The sequence below is a fragment of the Mya arenaria genome, chromosome 6, assembly GCF_026914265.1.
Source record: "Mya arenaria isolate MELC-2E11 chromosome 6, ASM2691426v1".
Taxonomy (NCBI): Eukaryota; Metazoa; Mollusca; class Bivalvia; order Myida; family Myidae; genus Mya; species Mya arenaria.
The window spans coordinates 33,119,886-33,144,740 of record NC_069127.1 but is presented as its reverse complement, the minus strand read 5'-3'; the positions used below and the strand labels follow the sequence as shown (position 1 = coordinate 33,144,740).

The following is a 24,855-nucleotide window of genomic DNA, read 5'->3' as shown; positions in this document are numbered from 1 at the left end:
ACAAGTTCAAGAGCAAAGAGTTATGATATCACATACGGATCTCTTGCAGTCGCATCTAGCTTATGTCACTTCTGGCATTCAAACACATTTTAAATTGTGATGGCGTCACGGCGGGGTCAAGTCATAATGCAGTCAGAAGGCGCGGGCGGACCTTGATAAATTCAAATAAACAAACACATGATACATATAAGTTACTTCTATAAAAAAAATGAAGGTAAATAAAATATTAACAGAGCAATTGTGGTAATGTGCTACTTTTATATAAAGCATGGTTTAAGGCTTGAGTTATATATATATATATATATATATAAACAAGGTGAGCTCCCTTCTGAATTGCCAATAACAATTTATTAGATGTCTTGTTTAAAGGTTAAATGCTTCCTTTTGGAATATTGTGTGTGTGTGAGCGTGCATGCTTTTGTGTGTGCGTGCTTGTGTGTGTGCGTGCGTGTTTGCATGCGTGTGTGCGTTCGTGAGCGTGTGTGTGCGTGTGTGTGTCTCTTAGTCTAGGTTCTCTGGGTTTTATAAAAAAGGAATATTTAGTATACAAATTTACAAAACAACGAAGTTTCTGTTCAAGGTATCTTATTATAACCAGGTTTATATCCAATCCCTATTCAACTTTCAGGCGGTACCAAAGGGCGGCCATGTAGTACAATGTATCCGGTGCATCGATCCGTAGAGTTATATTCTTGTCGTGCTTTAAAGTGCAGCTCTCCATCTCTGAAATTCAGGAAGTACAATATCAGGATTATTAAAACCTTTGGCCATAGTGTTCAAGAAACGAATAGCATGATCGGTGTCATTATCGGGGTATGAACGTAGTTTCAGTTTGGCTGGTTAACATGTGCCCAACTGCGTTCAAATACTCGATAATGATACCAATTAAGTTATTTGTTATTTGTATTGACACGAATAGTTCATTACTTCTTTCAAGAATTGTTAAAAAACACAAACTAAATTTGATTGAAGAAAGAACGATCCGTAATAATATTGCGGGAAAAAATAAATACAGTTTTTACCGTTAATCACTTTTCAACGAAAAATTGAAACGCTATACATTAACAAATCATAATGTAACACTTTTCAACATGATTCAAGTTAGCCTGCCGACACATCACATCTCTGACACGATAAACATTTCAATTTATGTCACCAAGCATGTCATGGCTTCTAGTCCTACGGTGGTGCATGGGACAAAAGTGAATAGGAATACTTTCTTCCTAGGAAACCGGCTCGAGCATAACTCATATTTAAACCGTTTGACATCTCACAGTGGAGTTAAAAGCAGAATAATAAAGCAAAATAGATCGTCAATTGATACATTTCATGTGTTCAAACTAATTTTGTACCACTAACCTCCAATCAACATTGGCATGCCCAATGTGTGTGTGGCGTCACGGACCGTAAACACGTTTCCCAGGATCTGGTTGCGGACACAAACGGAGCGGAAGTGACCGTTCATTGCCGGAGGGAAGTGGAGAAGCACCGTCTTCCGAGGATAATCCCAGCGGAACGTGCCATTCGAGCAGTGACCCGGCACCGTCCGTTCGATGTACTCTGACTCACTTGTGAAAAAAGTAAAGGAGTTGTTTACACTGTTTTGGAAATTATTCATTCAAGGAAATGTTGTGAAAGTAAAAAGTAAGTATTCAGCATTACTATTTACATCTGGTGCAAAGTATTTCCTGCTTCATGTCATCCCAACAGATACTTTAATGTTTTAATCCTTAGATTTCTGATATTTAAGTGGTACAATACTATTTGCTGAACTTTGCTGTATATTACAAGAACCAAATATTTCTCAAAACTACATTGCTATTTTGATAGCCCCTTCTTAATTATTATCATTAAAACATAACAAATGTAAGTCCGTTGTTGTCATTAATACTATGTTTGTACCTGCGTGTAATTATAAATTTATAACACGTCGAAACACATGCAAAACATCTTCAGCGCTATTTTCAATGTGTAAACACTATGAAAAAGTTACCTGGAATCCGCCCAGACGTCGACATCACATGGGTTATGAAACAACTGTGCAACAGAGGCCCCAATAATAGTACCAAAGAACAACACCTTCGTTATTGTAACAATGACCATGTTTACAGTAGAATATAATTTTGCTATCTCTTATCTTGTGGTCTTATACCACAATTGTATGTAATTATTCTAAATTTGTGTGTGTTAGATAGGGTTTGTCTGCGTGCTAACCAAAGTCGTGTTTGTTGTGTGGGTCAAGGTTGCCCGCTTTCAACTTTTGTTTCGTCATTAAAGGGGCTGTCTCACGTATGATAAAATAGCGAAAATAAAAAAGAAAATTGTCGAAAAATGACATAAACTCGGCATCGATGTGTACCATGCATTGAAACTTACCAACTGAAGTACTTCATAGTTTACAATTTATATTAGTTTAGCAGTTAATTCGTACACAATCTGGTGTACCGTCCCTGTAGATATTTAAAGCTGATGTAGTGTCCTTGAAGCGGAAGTGTCCGTGACACAGTAACAGTTTGTTTTCATTGGTCCTTCTTTTGTAAACTTTGATTGTGTTTGTTCAGGTCTGTAGTGAGCAGATAACACACAGTCCTAATACATTCATTATTCGATAGTTGCTCACATTTCTTTTATAAATTTTCATTGTTTGAAATAGGAAAGTTTCAAGAAATCACGTGATCATATCATGAAGCACGATATACTGAGAGATATTCTTAACTGTTCATGGTTTTGACAAAATGGAATGATTCTCAAAACAATACAAACTGATTGTTTATCTTCTTTCTTTAAAATAATGGAATAAAATAATTCTCCCATTGAAAATGGCCATTGTTGAAATACTGTCCGACTAAACTCACTTTAAGGGTATAAAAAATAACTTCGGATACATAAATGCCATTGGAAAAAGTTTATTGTTAGCGTAACACAATCTATTAGATAATTGTCCTGAGATTCGTAACAGATTGTTTTTTTTGGTTTTTGGTGCCAATCTGTGACACAGTTCCTTTAAGATGATAGCAATTGATCATCATCGTATAAAATGGGTCACTCTTTGAAGCACATAAACCAAACCGCAGGTGTATACGTAATCGTGTGTCGGTCGTGATCATGGTTCTAAAACAATGGACACATTTTTGTTTGTTATATAAAGGTTGTTCAAAAATGAACATTTATTCTAAAAAATGAATATTTCGAGTAGACAAACCCTATCCATATCTTGCTATTTGTCAGTTTGCCAAGAAACTATCTTTGGAGGTAATAACGTAATGAAGTTCTCGTCCAAACGTCAAAGCATGTCAACATTCGAATGAAGGTTTATGTTATGCATCGAACACCTTAAATTAAAGGTGTCCCTCATTACAATGTTTTTCATTCAATCATTTCAATCCAGTAGAAAATCATACTAGGCTAATGATTGAACTCTATTTTTTTTGTTATATGCATAGCAAATCTATTGATTGCGCAAAATATTATGTATTGTGTTGGCATTAATTTACAGGACTATTGTTGATTTTAATTTCCAACCTTTTTTGAATTGCGATAATATTCCAAAATATTGAGCTTGTTGTCGTTCAAAACGTAAACAGTCAAAGCCAGTAAGTACCGTTGGTTTTAAAGACAATGAAATATTGGACGATGATAAGGGCGGTAACTTTAATTTGGACTTATATGCAATATATTCAAGCAAGCCAAACATATCCTGCAAGGGACCTACAATCAAAGTCATAGTTGAAAATCATGCCATAAAATGCTCGTAGACACAGGGTCATTGATGTCATTGATGAAAAAGCAAACAATGCCATGAATCCGAAGTGAACATAAAACAAAACGGATACGAAAGTATACGCATATGGTTCAACTAAAGCCGTCACAATTATGGGCCAGTTTCAAACGATGTCGGAGACCCAAGACAAGTTTACGACAGCCATGATATACGTAACGAATGGAAACAGTTGCAATTTCTTACCATACGTTACATCAGTGTCATTGCAAGTCGATTTTCTGCCGATAAGAAAAAGTGTAAATCTACCAAAAACACACCTGTTCAACATGACAGTGTCAAACTTTGTCTCCAGAGTCATACCTGACTACTGAACAACTGCAGAATCTTTGCATATACACGTGAAGAAAAATATCAAATTGTTTTGGGAAGAAAGACATCAACAATCTTTGACAAACTTAAATCGGATATAAGCAGTGAAATTGTAATGTCTGTGTGATAGGTTTCGGTCAAAAACTTTATACATAAATTGTTGCAGATGCAAGCCCCGTAGGTATCGAAGCTTTATACTCGAATTGTTGCAGATGCAAGCCCCGTAGGTATCGAAGCTTTATACTCGAATTGTTGCAGATGCAAGCCCCGTAGGTATTGAAGCTATATACTCGAATTGTTGCAGATGCAAGCCCCGTAGGTATCGAAGCTTTATACTCGAATTGTTGCAGATGCAAGCCCCGTAGGTATCAAAGCTTTATACTCGAATTGTTGCAGATGCAAGCCCCGTAGGTATCGAAGCTTTATACTCGAATTGTTGCTGATGCAAGCCCCGTAGGTATCGAAGCTATCATGCTGCAAGGAGGAAAATTAGTTAGCCACTATGCAAGCAAATCATTGACAGATAACAAAATACTCTCATACCGAAAATGACAATTTAGCTATCGTATGGGCCATTACAAACTGGCATTGCAACCTCTTTGGTTAACCGTCCTAACAGACGCAAAAGCGCTTGAACACATGTACAAAAACTTGAATTCCAAACCGCCCGTCAGACTCTAACGATGTCGATTTAAAATGCATGTTAATGATTTTGATGTCATATACAAGCCAGGTAAATCAAACATGTCGGACTTCCCACCTGATGTCACAATCACAAAAGCAAGCAGCGCAGTCTTAATAGCAAAACATATCTGTCATTCATAACGTACCATGATGTTCCAATCGATGACGTTGTAGGACATAAACAATGAGACAAGCTGCGACAACGACATGCAATAAGATACACTTGCTCGTGTGAAGAATGATATGACAGTTTTGACGTTCGATAACGGCGAAATGCTCTTGCATTAAAATAAAAGAGTGCTGCCTACTGGTTGCATCAAAATGATATTTCAATAGCACACGAAGGACACCAATGAATAGCGAGAATAAAACAACTGTTGCACGAAAAGGTGTACTTTCCAACATTTGACAAAATGGTTGAGTTATTTCCTGTCTGGCAGCAAATAATAAAAACATCCAGAGAACTACTTCAAGTGACTGAAATGCCAAAACAGGAATGGGTTTCACTGAGCTTGAAATTATTTGGACAGATGGAAAATAACTTCTTATTTTGATTGATGACTTTTCGAGATTCCCCATTGTTAAAGTTATAACATCTCTTAATGCAAAATTAGCTATTGAGAAGCTTACCAAAATATTCTCAGAATATGGAAAACCTGAAGTACAGAGATCTGACAATAGACCACCGATGAATAGAAAACTGACTACCTTGTCACGATGATCACATGGATAAAAAAGTTTGGTTACTGGTTTATATTTGTATTGCGAAATGCCATGTTCCATAAATCGAAATAATCTTCTGTTCTGTTCTGTTAAAAAAAGCCTACCACAAACATACCACGCACGCATCCAATTAACTGTATCAATAAATTGAATCTCTCTGTAAAATGTTCACTGGGACACGAGTCAACTAGGGGCTAGAACTAGTTTGCATTTAGTTATTATTCAAGTACATTTCCTGCTCATGTTTCTCTAAAACATTATCTTAACACAATGTATGGGAAATAGTTCTTAGAATACATTTACAGTCAAAACGAGTGTTTACCAATATCAAACTTGTATGTGCTTTAATCATTTGAATGAGTTATCGAGTGTATTCTTAAATATTAACAAGACACTGGAACCACTCGTTTTTTTAATCATTCATTTAATATTAATAAAGGTTATCTTCCTAAACTTTCAACTGGAGGGTTCTATTCGATTCCAGACAATTATTTTGCAATGCTAGATTTTACTGAGGCTTGCCCCAATTTCTCGAAACATCTCAGTCTGTTATAACAGGATCAAGCTCAGCACACTTTTTGATCTGGTATATATTTAGTAATATTCCCCTTTTTAAGAGTTTGGAGGCCTTAAAAGGATATGATATTGAGGTAAATAAGAAAAAAAACTACTTATTGTTTTATAAAATCATATTCAAGTAAGTACTTTTGCTACACGAAATATTAAGATACTTACGTAAGTTATGCTTAAGAATGTTCGAGAAATGTTTAGGCCTTTATCTAAGAGCGTCGATGTTTTGGACGTTGCGAAAACAAATCATTATTTGTTCACACTGGAAAGCATAACAATTGTAGCTTAGTTTTCAATAAATAATTCAATGTGGTATTGTTATGTGAAATGTTGAAAAGCTGTTCAGCAAATGAAGCTAGATTGCAGTGGTTAACAAATCACCTTATATTTTATTTATTAGCATACGCAAGATTATCATAGTCCTTTGAAAATAAAGCATAAATTATATTTAACGACCCGTTCACGATAATGTTTGAAAGCGTTATGAATGAATAACTATTAATTATATATATAATGTTTTGCAACTTAATTTAATACTGAATTGTTAACCTGAAAAAATAAGGATATTACTTGATAGATTTGCTTCATTAGCTATGACAATGCAGTAATTTAAAACGAAATATTCAGACAATCTACTGCAATTTATTGTAATTTTAGGAAGACCCATTTATTATTCATACACCGACTGTTCAAGTATTTTACAATAATATTTCGATTATGATTTTCCAAACACCACAATGCTTAGAACATTTCTAAACATTTTAGCTAATGTTACACGCCAGACAGTCCTCGTGGTAATCAAATTACAAAACCAAAATCAATGACAATTAGTTGTTCTTTTAAATAGCCTCCCAGATAATTTTGAGAATAAACTTTTCGCAACAGGCCGTGCGGTGTACAAATGGGCTAGCACCAAAAGGAACATTTAATCATCTAAAGGTTCCACTGCATTTTAAAACATAAGGGAAATTCATTAAAAAAAACACCAACACTTTTCAGGACATTATGCACATCTTCGGGAGACTATTGCATATCTGCGAGTAGTAACCGAACATTGACGTCTAAAATACGTGTGTGTATCATATGCATTCAATTTCGACTTGTCATTCATTTTGAATTCAGACAGAAAATACGACATGTTTAATTCCTGATACCAGCTGGATCATAAACTTTAAAGGGACTAGACACCAGATGCTCAAAAATTCTGCAAATACAGTATTTTCTCAACAAATGTCTAGAATTGTTAATACGAGCTAGTACGAGGCCGGTTATTCTTTATTTTAACATGATAAAACTAATATTTAACCGTTTTAGTACGAATAATGGTTTCCCAGATTTTAGTGTGTAAATTTAGCATGTGAAAGTCACGTGAATAGAACAGATTCATATACCGATTTGATTTTAAATTAAATGGGATGATTTACGTGGTAGACAAACCCAGTAAATTTTCGAATCAGAAATACGCAAAAACTTCGAAAGACACATGTATCGAAAGCGATGTGATACATCAGCAATTCAGTCATTCAATGCGTTGTACTGAACGCTATCAATTACATTTTAGACAATAATACAATCAGTTTTTGACAAAAAAAGTCTTTCAGTTGTATCATCTGGAGTCTCATTTCTAGCTTGCTTCTATCACAAATCCCCCTCCCGACATTTGTATGAAACAATCATTCATCGTGTTCAACGTTTGAAAAATTGCACCTCTAGTCCATACCTTGTGTTGTAGATTTTAACAATACATTTTGAAATAAAACATTGTGTAGGACAAGGCATCGCTATTAAACGCTGTAAATCTTCAGACTTTTAAATCCTCCATCAACGACATAATAGTGTGTGTGTGTGTGTAAACTTATTAATACTTGCACTTGGGCTCGTCCATTCGGCGACTGCTCCGATAATATTGTTTGTCATTTTAGGTTTTTGGAGCATAGTGCACATACAGAATGCAACCCTGGTTAGAGCTACCCTGGTTCTTAAACGTGCACCAGTGTATAGCACTTTCACACGAGACCCAAACATAACGTCCCTACCGGAAGAAGATTGATATTTGTTTAGTGGTGCGGCGGGGAATCGAACCTCTGACCCCAAGATTGACCGTCAAGTGTGTTACCACTAACTCACGAATCAACGACTGCATATTTGTGAGTAACATGTTTTATTCATTATCGGAAAACTGAGGATCGGCTGCATAAAATGTAGCAAGCAAATACCAATGTAATGTTATATATCTTTGCAACAGCGGTCATCAGGCATTGCAACAGCGTCCATAAAATTGCAGGTGAAGTCATAAGGCTTCGCAACTGCGGCCTAAAATATGTACCACATAGGATGTCAATATTTGCAACATAAGACAACAATCCTTGAAACAACGGTCATAATGATTTGCAACGGCGTTAAAGCTTCACTACAGCGGCCTGAAAAGTTTAAAACAGCGTTCATAAAGACAACAGTCTCAAACCTTAAAGGGACTGTACACCAGATTGGCACCAAAAAAAGTTTTTTTCTGTAACGAATCTCAGGACAAAATTGAATTCCAGCGTCTTACTCACTGAGCTTAAAAAGCTTATTCTAATCGGGTGACATAATTAAGCTATACACCTACCTCGGTAATATCCCGTTATAACACCGACTAGCCAATCACGCATAAGGAATGAATTCTACTTGGTAGACTTACCCAGTATCTTTTTTAATGGAAAATGCGAAATACTTGCTAAACTTAAATAAATTGTAAACTATGTGGTACTTCAGTTAGTAAGTTTCAATGCATTGTACACATCGATGCCAAGTTTATGTCAGTTTTCGACAATTTTCTTCTTGTTTTCGATATTTAATCATACGTGAGACAGCCCCTTTAACAACGGGGGCCACAAAGTTGTTCAACATAAGACCAAACAATTTTTTACAATAGCGGTTTTAAAGCTTTGCAACATCTGTCATAAAGCGTTGCAACAGAAGTCGTAAACATTCAAACAACAGTCATAAAGTATACAGTATTACCAAAACTATTCAACAGTTGACATGAAGAATTGTATCATTGTTCCAAGAACCAGAACCAGAATTGCTGACAGATCACTTGTTGTGGTTGGGCCAAAATGGTGGAATGCTCTTCCTAGAGACATAAAACACATTAAAAATGAACCTACTTTTAGAAAGGAACTGAAAACTTATTTGTTTGGACTGTTTTATAATTAGGAGCCTACCAGATTTTATGTGTAAATGACTGTATATACCTTGTGTGAAATAGCGCATGAACTGTGTGAAGCGCAATCGAATATTGAACAATACTTTTTGCGCTATACAAATGTATTTGTATTTGTATTTGTATAACATAAAGGAATAACAGGGATGTTTTGCAAGCTAAATGTATGAATTTTTAATCATCGATTTAATTTATTCTATTGTTGACTGAGAATTTATAATACACTGCCTTGTGAAGTTGTCAATGCTTTTATATTTATTGAGTTACGCAATAACATAATATAAAAACCCGTGATCAAGCGCGGTGCACACACATTTCGTTTTACTTCATGAAAAGAACGTTTTCGGACTTCTTTATTTTATTTAAGTGGAGTTGGGTAAACATTCAACTAGCTATCGAGAACATCCAGAATGGTGAAATTTGTGCATTTAAGTCCCGTGGTGGTTGTCGTCCTCAGCATACAGTACGCAGGTAAGTTACATGTTTAGATATTGTATATAATTTAAAAATACTCATACATCAGGACAAACTAACCATACATATTCATGTTTAAGTTACTGCACTCACTACCGGAGTATCGAAATATTTGTAGGTACTGCTTTACATATTGCCAATGTAAACTTATAATGTATATTAAAATATCGTTGATCTACTGGTGCGTTACTTACTGGTTACCCTTCTGATGAGACTTAATAAATGAAAAAAAAAATAAAAAAGCTTTAAAATATGGTGCATTCATCTGTACTAGGTAATGACTGATGATGAAGTTTATATCCCGTTTTATGGACAATATTTAGGAAATATAACACACCACTGAGGGCCATAATTATGACATTTTAAGGACCTGCCAGTCAGCCAACGAAGGTGTATATGTACCGAGGCGTTAGCCGAGGTCCCTTCAGCTTCGGGGGCTGACTGGCTGGTCCTTTTAATGCCATATGGCACGAAGTCGTGTGTTATATTCCTTATATTGTACCGAAAATTTTATACTTCCATTTAAAAAAGTATAGCGTTTTTGATGTGTTTTATTGAACAAAGCAAATAATGTTTACCTGCGAAAAGAGTTCGCCGTTGTGAAAATCGCAAGTCGTACTAACCATTTTTATGACATTAGCGGTCCATATTATTTTTGCGAGGTCCGGACCGCCCAAAAATATGATATGGACCGCTGACGTCATAAAACTGTTTTTTTTTATTAAAATACACTGATATACGGACCGATCGACTTTATATGTACATATAAGGGACACATTTATGTTATGTAAAATATAACGTGATATATACTAAGACAAATATGCCATCATGTTGTATTATATGCTTTCCGTAATAATCTTTTTTAAACTATATAGCATAATATTTTAATTCGTGACGTCCAAAAATGCAACGCTTAGAAAATGTCAACTCATGATTCAGTTAATCCGCGTATGATTTTGCCTTTCAGTTATCACCTAAATCATATCATACTTTATCCTTTTAAGGAATGAATTGCGGGGTTGATGTCATTATCGGGGATATGAACGCAATTGGGCTGGTCAAAGTACGCATGGAGTCCTGTTTTGACCAACCCAACTGCGTTCATATCCCGATAATGACAATTCATTCCTTATATTTACACCAATAGTTCATAATTTCATTCAAGAATTGTTAAAAAATTACTTCATTTCATTTAAGAAGAAATTTCAGTACTTTTTTCTTACCCATTCTGTAAAGAGAACGACCCGACTGTAACCGGAAACATTTTTTCAAATGACTTCACACTAACGCGGGAAAAGATCAACCACTTGAAATCACTTTTAAACGTAAAATTGAAACACTTATGGCAACAATATATTTAAAACATAACAAATTAACACTTTCTAAAATGTTGATTTATATTTAACGAGATCAGCTGACACAATACAAACAATAAAAAGATCAATAGTTTGCTTGTATATCGTTATGCAATGAATTGCGATCCGAACATATCCAAAGATGTTGCGTTCATCGATAAACGGGCAGTTCATTTAAGGAATGGGAGATGAGATGTAAATATTCATATTTGATATTGTGCGTACACCTTTAGAACTGATAGTTCATAGATCTTTGGCGTTCGCCGGGGATGGCCGGTCACATGACTAGACTTATGCCGGTAACCTGCAAACATGACGATCAAACTAGACTGGGGAATCGGTGTACGCCGATTAATGCCGGAGGCGCATTTACATGAAATCAAACATTTCCGCCCAAAGGCTTCTCATAAGTTGGGTTGTAAAGCTCATTTCGGCGTTCGCCGCTGCAGCCAGTGAATGACTTTTTAGTTATAAGTTCTTATAATGCAGATGCCTATATTTGATATTTTTACAAATTTAACTCTGTGGTCTATTTTTACAAAGACACCAGGAATGTTGCTCTTGGAAAACCAGCATACCAGACGGACACGTACTTTGATAACGTTGAATATTTATCAGCCGAGAGAGCGGTCGATGGGAACACAAGTGCCGATAATTCATGTTCACATACCAGCTCATTTGATGCAGTTTGGAGTGTCGACCTGGGTGATATATATCAAGTGTCCAGCGTTACAATCTACAACCGAAATGACCGTACGTATAATGGCAAAGTATCTTTCTCATAGATTTGTAGCAAAATGCATTATCCATTGAATCAATTAAAAGTTTAAACACATATATTTAAATAGTGAATTCCAATACTTTTGATCATAGGAATGACTAAACTATTTCACTGTGGCAACCCTTATCGCCGCTAATCGATAAGCGTGTTTCAAGTTTGGCGCTTTTAAGTATGTATACTTACGTCAGCTGCGCATGTGTTAAGAGTTCATCATTTACCATAATAGTGTAATTAAAGTAACACTCTTAATCAAAAGTCAATACATACACAAGTTTAACAAATATAATTTTTGAGTGATAAACCTTTAACTACTTACTAAATAATGCATTTATGGAAAATATTAATTACTGATATTAAGATTGTAGCCGTATATTTTATAGCTGAATACGCAAATATATTATATGATTGGTGAATGCTTAAAGATTTACTGTGATCCACTATAGTCTCATAACGTAGAAATACCGTGTTTTATGCACATTTCTTTCAAATTTAACTCGGTATCCTTCATAAGAACCATTGTTTTCGACATTTATTCATCCTTTTTGGAATATTAAAACAAAAGTTTTAATGTGGTAAATCTTACGTGTGAATAACAGTGTATCTTTAAAGGTCTACAGCGAAGTTAGCTCGAAATACGATAATACTCAAAGGTAAATGCGTTTTTGTAGTGTTTTACTACCACATGACATTGAATCAAATCATGCTGAAACTTACATCGGACACGGGCTGCTTTCCACCCTTATCGGTTTTGAAGCTAAATGGTTTGTGGTTTGAAAGTACTCGCTTGATCTACTTTTTGATTAATATTTCACTCAAGCGGGTATACTCTTACGTTGGTCCTATGGCACTTGTTATAATAATTAGTACAGTGGCTATGTTCAACAATTTCTTTCTAATCATGTTTAATGTTATGGATAAAAAATCAAATTCCAGTGACCCGACCAACCCTACAATTTAGGGGCCGAACCTAAATTCAAAATGAAAAGAAAAAGTGCGAAAAATGAAAGGAAATGCATACATGAAGCATATTGGTAAACAAATAGAGGATTCATAACAGTTGTACTAAATATCAATCAATCTATCCTACACACTAGACAAAGGATCCAGACTTTTTGAGGGAATGGGAGGCTACGAATACAAGTAGAACTTTTTTTTAATAATTTGACGTTAGGTTTCTTAAAGACTAAATTCAATGTAAAACACGCGGGCGAGTTGTTCAGTGTTTTCTTGAAATGCGGATGAATTTAAAGACAAGACTGGAACATTCCTAGGGTGTGCAAGATTTTGAGCATTAGGTAACTTTGTTTTACTGCAACCAGCGAATTGGGTTACTTGCACTCGGACCAGGATGAATATAATCTGCGTTTCGCTATGAACATAAGAGTTCCTTTATACGTTTCGTAGATATAAAGAATTGAATAACTCAAAACATGAAATAGCTCAATTTGGAGAGAATATGTGCTTTAAATGTAACTAATGAATCCAAACTATTACCATCTGCAACACTTTTTTGTTATAGGCTGACTTTTTGCACGGGTTTTAATGTTTATAGTTTATTACGTCTAACACTATTACTGTTTGCAAACAAACTAAGCAAAACGTGCTTGTCAATCAGGTATAAAATTCACGTTCACCAATGTCATACCGCCAATGCTAAAACAGTCACTCGCATCATTTCTAAGTGGATTTAAGTTAATTTGGAGTAACACCTCACCGCATTGGCATTTGAAGTTCTGCTTGTAGTTGGCTGTCAATCGAATTAGCTGCACATCAATATGTCCCCGAAAATCAATTCATTTAGAAGGCAATCGTGTTTTAGGAGCGGAGAAAACATTGCCGCCACTACCCAATGCTGCAAAACCTCGAAATGCTTATTCCATTTGCAAACAGTGGCTTAACTTACAATTATACTGATATAACGATACCATATTTCGAAAACTCGCACGAAATCCTTTTATGCGTTTTGGAGTTTTTTGTATTTCAGATTGCCTAAATTATCAGAAAATTCATGATGATCTTAAACTTTAGAGAGAGCTAGGCTTCAAAATGTCGAGGTATACCTTGGAGTAGAAAAAGACGGGCCCTATTCTCTGGTTGGATTCCACGAGGGAGCTGTAGGCGCAAGCTACACATTCACCTTACCTTCCTACAGCCAGGCTCGCTACGTCAACATCACACGCAATCCTCCATATCAGCAGCTTACTCTGTGTGAGGTGGAAGTCGAAGGGAGAAAGAAAGGTTTACTTCATACAATATTTACCTTAAGACCCATGGTTTAATGTCACAGTTCGAATAGTGTAATATAACACCGGTAGAATATTGTAAAAGAAGAAATAGTAAAATCATAATCAATATGTGACTTAACGCAGTAAATATGTCACTTGATGCGTGAATATTCGACTTGATGCAGTAAATATTTGACTTGATGCAGTAAATATTTGACTTGATGCAGTAAATATTTGACTTGATGCAGTAAATATGTGACTGGATGCAGTAAATATTTGACTTGATGCAGTGAATATGTGACTTGATACAGAAAAAAATGTGACTTGTTGTAGTAAATATATGACTTGATGCAGTAAATATTTGACTTAATGCAGTAAATATGTGACTTGATGCAGTAAGTATGTGACTGGATGCAGTTAATATGTGACTTAATGCAATAAATATGTGACTTGATGCAGTAAGTATGTGACGTTGTAGTAAATATGTGCTTTGATGCAGTAAAAATGTTACTTGATGCAGTAAATAGTTGAGTTGATGCGGATAATATTTGAGTTGATGCAGTAAATATGTGACTGGATGCAGTAAATATGTGACTTAATGCAGTAAATATGTGACTTGATGCAGTAAATATGTGACTGGATGCAGTAAATATGTGACTTGATGCTAGCTCCGATGAGCCTTTTAATTTATTAATTATTGATAAATGTTTTGAAAAGCGCGAGGCTTTGTGCATACAAACTAGTTAAAACCACAAGTTAACTCATTTTCCACTGGACCTTTTGTTTCATTGACCGTTCCAAGGGGTCAATTTAATCATGAAGTATTTTTTTTTTAGGCAAAAAAAATTTTTTTTTTGTTTAGGGTAACCTTACCAAAATTTCTAGGTAGGGTAGGTAGGGATTTTTATTTTTTTTATTTATTTTTTCAAAATCTGTCGTAAGTTCAGAGTGTTTTCTTGCACATGACAGTCTTTCCTACATTACTGTCATTGCCTGACTTTATTTTATCATTTAAACAATAATTCTGATTAAAATCTGCATTTATCCGCCCTTCATAACTCTCTATTTGCTAACGAATATTTTTTTCGCTCAGAAACGGAAAAAGTAGTTAGGGTTGGCGCTTTTTTATAGTTAGGGTCGGGTTACCCGAAGCTGACATATTTTATTTTAGGCCTTAGTGTGCGGTTTGTGTGAGGTGTTTGTAAGTTTGTGTCTCTCGTTCAGTGGCGTTTGGACTCCTTTCTAGTGACTCATAGTTTATATTTGAATTATTGACCTCTTTGCTTGTCCCTGAAGTTTTTTGTAATGAATGTATTATTGGTCTGAACAAATTAGTTTTGCGTAGGTAATAAGAGATCGAAAATAATCGAGATTTATCCATGAGGTCAGACATAAAACACGAATTCGTATTACGTTACATATCATTATTACATTATTGATTACTCGCAAATGTGCTTAAATGTGAGAGTTCTCTAGTGGTAAAAGTGTCCGCAAAAGTTTTCTTTGCCTCTCAAAATGAGACATTACTGGTTTCTGTCCAGTAAACTAACTGAAAAATTACAAATTTTTAAGCGTGTTTCACAATCGAGCTTAAATTAATAGATAATAAAAACGCATTTAATTATGAATCTTTTTAGCATAAATATCTTTCTGATGAGGCACACCTCTTCACAAAATTGTGAAAAATCCCTTTTAACATATTTTTTTTAGGCATTTTAAAAAAATATCCGCAGTAATAAGTGCCCTTCCGAATTTCAGGCTCCACCTTCGCTGCATACCCAATGTCCAAATACCAAGATAACACGCCAGTGGTCACCCATAACAACGTCCGCAGCCCCATAGGGTGTGCGTACGCATGCTACAGCAGTCCGGAATGCCGTAGTACTAACTATAATGCGGCGGACTTGACCTGCGAGCTGCTGGGGACGCCATTGGAAGAGGCTGAAGATGCATCATCAGAATACACTGCATTGAAGCGTATTGGATAATACGACGTTGGCGAAACGTAATGATAAGTGATTTTACGAACTTATAATCACGCATAGGATAAACATTCGTACTTATTTGCGTTGTTTGAGTGAGTGCTTTTATAATGCATACTTTATATTAAACATAAATTTTGAGTGATAAACCTTCAACTACTTACTAAATAATGCATTTATGGAAAATATTAATTACTGATAACAAGATTGTAAACGTGTATTTAATAGCTGAACACGCAAAAATATTAAATGATTGGTGAATGCTATAAGATTTACTGTGATCTACTATCATCTCATAAGGTAGAAATACCGTGTTTTCTGCAGATTTCTTTCAAATCAAACGCATTATCCTTCATAAGAACCGTTGTTTTCGACATTTATTAATCCTTTTTGGTAAATTGTATTAAATATCTCATTTGGGAGTAAAAGTGCATCTTTAAGATCCCTGTTATGGCTTGTTCATTCTATACGTATTTAATTATCATTGACAAATGCAGTTCATTTATCGGTTATTATTCCAAATCGCTATATGTATCACGTTAAAAAGCCTTATGTCATATAAAATATTTAAATTCATTTCGAGGATGAATATAACTAATTACGTAATTATTTTGTTATTATATTCTTGTAGATTTCCTAAACGAGTTCTTGTTTGATAGCAACACTGTTAAACACCCTGTGTCTATACCATGTCAATTTTCATACAAGTTGTTAAAAATTTCATTTAAATATGACTGTGAATAAAAAACAAACTAAATAACAATTAATACAGCTGTCAACTATAGGGCAATGAAACGAAAATCTGTGTAATCCGTGATGAAAAAGCACTGCACATTAACCCGTTAATTAAGGCAACTGCCCTAGTACAATAAACTTTATTTTGATTAAGGCGCCATCTTTAAGGTAGTATCTACAATGGCACTCAAGAAACTTAAAAGTAAAGAAGCATTGTCAAGTATGTGTCGTTTGCGTTAAAACAACCTTAATGGTAGCATTTATGTCTTCATGAAACACTAACCAATATATTGGATGTGATTTGAGCAAATGTAAATGCGTTTTTTTTTTTGCAAAACTTGGCAATATTTGTTGTAATGCTGTTTGTCAGAATCAAAAACCCAATTCAAAGTTGTTCAATGGAATATTTTTATGAAATGGAATTGCAGAATTGTTCAAATTGAATTTACTTTGTTAAGCAGTAGTCAGATGGTACTGATTTAGATCAGATATTTTAAGTGCCTGATCTTAACAAAGCTGAAATCACCTGTATTAATACATACGTACTAATAATACAAAGGTGCCACTACCTATGTCAATAAATACTTATTAATAACACAAAGGTTACCTTAAGAACAATGCCCAAACAAATAGAAAAATAGAAAAATTATTATGTAATTCTACATCATAAACAGCAGATTTTTCAATGTTAACATGTTAAAAAAATATTCGATCTACCGGCAATGTCTGTTATATTATATAATATGTCCTGGCTTGATAGTCTCCGAGCAATTTTTGTTATATTTAATGTTCTGGTATTATTGCTTCCGAGTAATATCTGTTATATGATATTTCATGGTATTATACTCTCTAAGCAATACCACATGCTTACTCTCCGGTAAATATGTTCTTATTCTTGTTTTTAAACCATTGGATATACTTAAAATCTGTAGAAAACATATAACAATGAGTTGAAAACATTCAAGTAGCTTTTCCACCCGATATTTTCGTGTTGTCTGAAAACGATTTTCAAGATAGCAGTCGTTATTTTCAATGTTGATAAATCTTAATCGTCGCAATGAGTTTCAAAACATTAAAATATATCAACCTAATTGACGTGCTTGTCAAAATCAGTTATTTTCAGTGTCACATTTTAAGCCCCACATTTAGGCCATCATGACTCCCCCACATATATGTGGACTTAGTGATATGTCCGGCACCGAGCGAGTGACTATATCCGGCATTCTGACCGCTACCTCTAAAAGGCTGTATGGAGTTTTACGTTAACGGAGTTGTCGGCCACTACTGCCACCACGGTTGCTACTTCCAGTCGGCGAAATATCGACCTTTCCGGCTCATACTCACATAGAAATAAATTAATGGATGTGTTTTTTCTGTCTTTCAAAGGTTTTGAATTAAATGCTTTAAATATTTTATCAGTTGTTCAATTGTTTATGATATCTCTACGATTGAGGTCTTTTTCAAAACCAACATAGAATGTCATCATAAATTCAAATGTTTTATTTATGATTTGACGTATTGAAGAATAATGGCTTCTACTTGACAATAAATAATGTTTAAATGTAGTCAGATTTTAAACCATTTTTCACCTGAAATTGACTGGACATCATTAAAATTTGAATGTTGCGATGTAGAAAATGTGTAATTGTACATTAAAGAATAACAAAAAAGTAAGTATTAACAAATCGCGTCCAAGATTGCTGATTAATGTACGGAAAAAGTAAATTTTCTATGTACTTCAACACCCTTTGATAAGTTGTCATTAATCATCTTTGGTGTAACACTGTTTCTGTTTTACGGACCAACTCAACGTATTTGCACCCGAAGATGGTCGACACGAGTTCAAAAATTGATGAATTCCGCTTATATTTGCACATCAGCTTACATCGGGCCGGAAATCAACTTGTCGCCAATTTGTACCTTTTGAAAAGTATCTTTTATTTGATGATTATATCATTATGGACCATACCAACTCTCACATAGACTCAATAATGACCACAAAAAAATGTACCAAAATGGTAGTCCACTCATAAAAGTGCATGTTTTATTACGATATGAGAACTAGTCTAATACTACTAATTGATCTAATTTACGATTCTTAAACATATATTTCTTCAAAGCATACTATTGATTGTATTTGCTTATATCAATAAGTCAATTATAATTAAAAGTTTCGCATATCATTATCCCCTTAACAAAACAAAAACATAGCATCTAGCTAAAGTCAATATAGCATATAAGATTGCAGATATTTATAAAAGATTATTTGTAAATGATCATTAAACGTTTTACTACTAACAATTCACTATGTTACATTTGATGCTTGGCGATTTCTTTAAGGGACAATTGACTCAGACAATTATCTTGAATTGTTCAATCAATACACCAAAACTTGTTGACGATCAAAAACGTTGCCTCCATAATTCACACAACATTGTCGTAGCAGCAACGTAGCGTTGAACGTTAGCTTACGTAAGAAATCTTACGGTTACTACGTTAGTTGTTGGAGCTTTGTCGTAGCAGCATTAAACACCACGCGTATTGCGTTTGTACAACCATGCTGTCAGTTAGCACGTTCTATTGTAACGTGGCCGTTGTCATTGGCTCGTTTGCCTGCTGCGTTCATACAGAACAAACGTAAGAAAAGAAGCGATAAATACTTACATTAACATTTGAATAATTATTAATTATGATTGAAAATTAGCATTGTTTTCTGCAATCTACTGTTTATTCTTAAACAAATGTCACTGACAACAATCGTTTTTAAAAGAAAAGCGGAATATAGTAAAGTCGTATATCATTGGTTAAATGACGTGGCGCTTATCCAATCGGAGCTCAATATTAAAATAAACAATGACGTCATAACATATGGCGCGCTTTACAATATAAACATCAGGTTTTACATATACAGAGGACTATACGAATGTTAATATCATGTTTATGTATAGTAGTAAATCAAACTGTAGCCACAACTTAACCGTAAATGATTGATGCGTAGCAAAAAAAATCAAAATGCTACATACAGTCCATTTTAATATTTCTGTATTGCGACAAAGAATTAGCGACGACTTTCTACTGTTAATAGCGAACCTGGGACGAGCATCAGCTGTTCAGGTATCATATATAAGGTTACGATCACACTAGGAATGCTCGTAAGATAGAACACATCCTGAGACATCCACGACAAATTTCAACATTTCACTATTTACTTTGCCCTTTCTTATCCATAACATCAGCGTGCGATTCCCAAAGACGTATGTAGAAGCCACGAATTATGTGCCCGCGATTAGCTATGTGACACCAGTACTTTATGATCTGAGGAACCATCTTAAAATGATCATGGACTCCATGGGGACAGTGGAAGTAATATTGACCAAACTGCTGTGAAGCGAGGCCGATAACGGCCCTTATCCCGACTATGAAAACGGTAGTGGCCACAGAAATCACCTCAACTGTTATATGGCGTAGGTACGAATGCCAACAAGTTATTACTACTGCAAAGCAGATTCACGTTACGGCTCTATTACGGTAGCGTTAGGACAAATACACGGTACTGGTAAAAGAATAGTCGTTGTCCATATTGTTATGTCAGGATTTGTACACCCATCGTAGAATAACCGGTGCATTGTCGTAACAGAAGAAAGTATTCCCGATTCCTCTCGACTCTTTTAAAGATAACTCGGTAAAATTCGGTGCTGATATAGTGAAAGTGAGTACTAACAGTCACGTGTTGGGCCGCGATTTGTCCTAATTGGTTTTATATTCACGAAAGAGGATGCCCAAAATAGCTTCCAGAGGCTCAAATAAAAGTAATTCATACAATAATGTTTTGAAATCAGCCTGAATTTGTCAATTTCACATATGGTTAAAATGGTAAAAACTGTCATTTTTTAAAACAAATAATGAACATATTTGCATGGCAAGTTATGTCATATTTTTTATTTATAGTGGAATGTAATGCTGTTTTGATTTATGGCCTCCAGCCCAATAATTTGTAGGTTAAACATATAATATGAGAAAAGGTGAACCATATTCAAAATGATTTCCACATGACTACATACGACATTTCATACATACACATTTTCATCAGTATAATACTGTTATCGTCGGATATCCCCAGTATTCTAAACCACTATAATTCATTTAGTAGACATTTTTGTGATGACAAAGATGAATTCTAAATCACTTTTATGATTGTTCTTGGCCCTTATTCACTAATGTCTGAGTCTGAGTTTGAGACTTAAAAAATCAAAATTTTAGTTTTATTATAGACATGATTTTACAGCAAGAAAAAACTGCATCTGCTACAAATAATCCATTCTACACTCCGGCACACACATTTTGTCAAAATAAGTCATTTGATAGATATTTTGAAACATTTAAGAATTTAGTTGTCTGAGCCTGAGTCATAAACCTAGACACAAGACGTTAGTGATATCCACCCTGATGTGCCCCAGGTCAGATGAATTCAAGCCATGAGAGGAAATGCCATGTACTCAAAACATTTACTTTGAAACATTTGTTAAATTCGTTGTCTTCAAGTGTATCATAGATATTTGAATGAATTTAGAAACACGGTGAGGCTCGTGTTACATTATCATCTGGAGGCATGTGAAAGTGAGGGTTTTGAAGCACGGGTTAAACGTCTGGTTAAGGGGTGAATCGCTTTGAGTGACTTAACCTTCATTGAATTCACCAGGACCGTAGAGGCGTAGAAGATGTATGGGCCTCGTAGGGTGGTCATTGAGACCCTTGGGCTGGACTTTAGTCATGGTTGTATACACTGGAGCGACGTTGTATCAATAACTAGGTAGCCGGAGGACAATTTACCGTTCTACAACCGCTGATCGTCACCTGACGCTTGCAACAATTTTAATGCAAGCATTAAAAAAATTAAATAATAAATGAGTAACGAAAACTAATGTTGAATTTTTGTCGTGGGCGTGACAATTAATCCATTTGCCAGCCAAGGAAAAGTTGACAAAAGTTTTATAATGCAATCGGTAAAGTGCGACTGCAAGCAAACACCTGCATGGTATTCTAGTACAACTAACAGATAAAACGCTCAACTGGGGGTCATATGACATTATAAAGAGCAGCCGGTCATTTATACATGACCTTCGGGCCCGACTAACCAATCCTTATAATGCCTTATGGCCTAATGAGGTGTTAGCTTTTTATTATTTTATACCGAACATTTCTCACCGTGAATTATACACGTCACCTCCTGACATAATAAGTGACAGAAAATGAGAAAAACATATTTCTTTCAGAATTCACCTTAGGCGGGGATGAACAGTTTCACATCTGGAACCGATAACTAACTCGAGATTGTATGCCTTATTCTAATAGCCCTCGATTTTACTTAATAATCCAGATTTGAAAATAGTCGAGGTCGATTTTTTCAGAATAAAACTTTCCAAAAACTCATTTTAATACGTATGAATATCCCAGGTTTTATCTGTTTTAATCCTGCACAAAGTTTCTCCCTTTGAAATTTCACCGAACTGTTCAAAAACAGCAGCAGATAAGTTCTAAGATAACGACATGCAAAATGTTAAAGGAATTTAGCGGTCAGGAAGTATTATAGTACAAAAATGGAATAAAAGGGACAAGAAAGAAGATTCAATATACCTCTACCGCTATCGCTATTCATCTTCATCATATCATCATCATCATCATCATCATCATCATCATCATCATCATCATCATCATCATCATCATCATCATCATCATCATCATCATCATCATCATCATCATCATCATCATCGTCGTCGTCGTCGTCATCGTCGTTATCATCATCATCATCATCATCATCATCATCATCATCATCATCATCATCATCATCATCATCATCATCATCATCATCATCACCATCATCATCATCATCATTATCATCATTATCACCGTCATCGTCGTCATTCGTCTTTATAATCATCATCATCATCATCATCATCATCATCATCATCATCATCATCATCATCATCATCATCATCATCATCATCATCGTCGTCGTCGTCGTCATCATCATCATCATCATCATCATCATCATCATCATCATCGTCATTGTGATCGTCTTCATCATCATCTTTATAAACGTCATGATAACAAATACTAAATATTTCGGATATTTTATATTATTTATATAGTTGTTTCATTTAAGACAATAACAATCGAACTTAACACAAACAAACACTACGTACATACGAACATGTTCGATAACAACGGCCAAATACATATACAAAAATTTCGTAAATACGAACTCGGCATGTTCATATAAACAAACAAATAAATTATAAAATATACCGTGAAACCGGCTACTCATCTTATCTATACAAACAGTATTTAATAGTGTCAAGTGAAATAAAACGAAGTATAGAAATAAGTCGAATTAATGTCACAAGTTGCAAGGAGAGCCAATGTCTTAAACACACAAAAATAAAACGAGTCAACTTTAAACGTCATGTTATGTAAATGAACTGTTTATAGTTTACTGGACACATACGAATGCTGTTTTCTGTCAGTTTATGCAGGAAAAAAATATGCAGTCCAGCCTAGCACTGACACTGATTTTTAAATGTAAAAAAGGATTAAGCGTTAATACATACTTTCAATATGTTTTATTTTAAAATAAGAATTTCCTGATAAATTCACGAAACAATGAATAAACCCACCTTCTCATTTGAACGTCGAATGTCAAGAACGAAGCGTCTTCGATTCATTTGTTTGACGTCTGATAATTCAGCATGCACAAATACTGACTTAAATGCCATACTTGTCCATTTATTGCTGGCTAAATTAAAACATTAGATGATTTCCCATGGTAATGCGCTCGTAATCATATATTTTTTATATTTTTTTCACTCACCATTCTTGAAATGATTATATATATATATATATAAAAGTTATTAAGTATATTTAAGTGAGGGTTTTCTTGTGCTCTTTGCTCCTATAGAATGAGTTTGTTTGTGCTCTTCGCTCCTTTAAAAATAAGGGTTACTTTGTGCTTTTTGCTCCTTTACAAGTGAGGGATTTTTTGTGCTCTTCTTTCCTTTATAAGTAAGGGATTCTTTGAGCTCTTCGCTCATTTATAAGTGAGGGTTTCTTTGTGCTATTCGCTCGTTTATAAGTTAGGGGAAGTAATAAAAATGTGTACTTTTCCTGTCGTTTTTTAAAATCTTCATTAACTGTAATTAAAACATGATAACATATGAGAGAGGCAGGTATGCTATTATTAGGAATATAACATCCTTAAGTATTTACTTCTCTTTGATTGAATTTTACATTGTAGTTTTTCATGTTAATATATATTGCAACAACTATGCAGATTAATTATACACGTGTATTAACTAATATCATATTGCTAACAGTCCATAAAATAGCACATTGAGAATGGTATATCATTAGTGTTAAAGTACTCTAGAAAAAATTGTTTGCGTACTTCTTTCATTGTTTGTTTATATGTTAAAAATGTTATATGTTTAAAGCAATAAAGCGTTATCAAGTTTCGTTTGTGTGTTAGAATCCTGTTTTTTTGTATTTATGTCATCTCAAATTGGCATTTTTCTTGTTTGTGTACTTCCATCATTCATTGTTTGTTTGTATGCTATACATATTGTCATATGTTTAAGCAAAAAACGTTATCAAGTTTTGATTGTTTGTTTGAATCCTGCGATTTTATATTTATGTACTTTCAATTTAAGTTTCTTTTTTTTTATTTATGATGTTTGGTGTGAATATTGTGTACAAAGACTTCAAGTAAATATTAAGGATTCATTCTTTTTTTTTGCTTGCGCTCACGCAGTAAGAATGCTCGACTGCGAATTTGAAATTCTTTTAAATCGCTGTCGAGCGTTCATACTGCATTGATGACTCAAGCAAAAAATCAACTCTTCATATTGACACCTTCCCATTTTCAATTAGACTTTGTTTGTAATAATGTTCCAGTCTATTAGATAAAAAACAACATATAAAACATATCAATTTATTTTAATTCCTGATAATAATACATAAGCATGACCAAGTGAGCAT

At 34.6% G+C, this 24,855-nt stretch overlaps 2 protein-coding genes across 2 annotated transcripts; one reads left to right on the top strand and one right to left on the bottom strand.

Annotated features, from left to right (window-relative positions):
- Positions 1-568: 568 nt before the first annotated feature.
- On the bottom strand, positions 569-2,116 carry LOC128236737 (uncharacterized). Its single transcript, XM_052951819.1, has 3 exons — positions 1,994-2,116; positions 1,360-1,568; positions 569-723 (listed from the first exon to the last, which is right to left on the bottom strand). Exons 1-3 carry the CDS (start codon positions 2,101-2,103, stop codon positions 614-616), a joined length of 429 nt encoding a protein of 142 aa, XP_052807779.1. The 5' UTR covers positions 2,104-2,116; the 3' UTR covers positions 569-613.
- A 7,451-nt stretch (positions 2,117-9,567) lies between these two features.
- LOC128238910 (fucolectin-like) lies at positions 9,568-18,150 on the top strand. Its single transcript, XM_052955223.1, has 4 exons — positions 9,568-9,743; positions 11,645-11,854; positions 13,911-14,120; positions 15,866-18,150. The coding sequence occupies exons 1-4, from the start codon at positions 9,683-9,685 to the stop codon at positions 16,093-16,095; spliced, it is 711 nt and encodes a 236-aa protein (XP_052811183.1). The 5' UTR covers positions 9,568-9,682; the 3' UTR covers positions 16,096-18,150.
- The last annotated feature ends 6,705 nt before the right edge of the window (positions 18,151-24,855 follow it).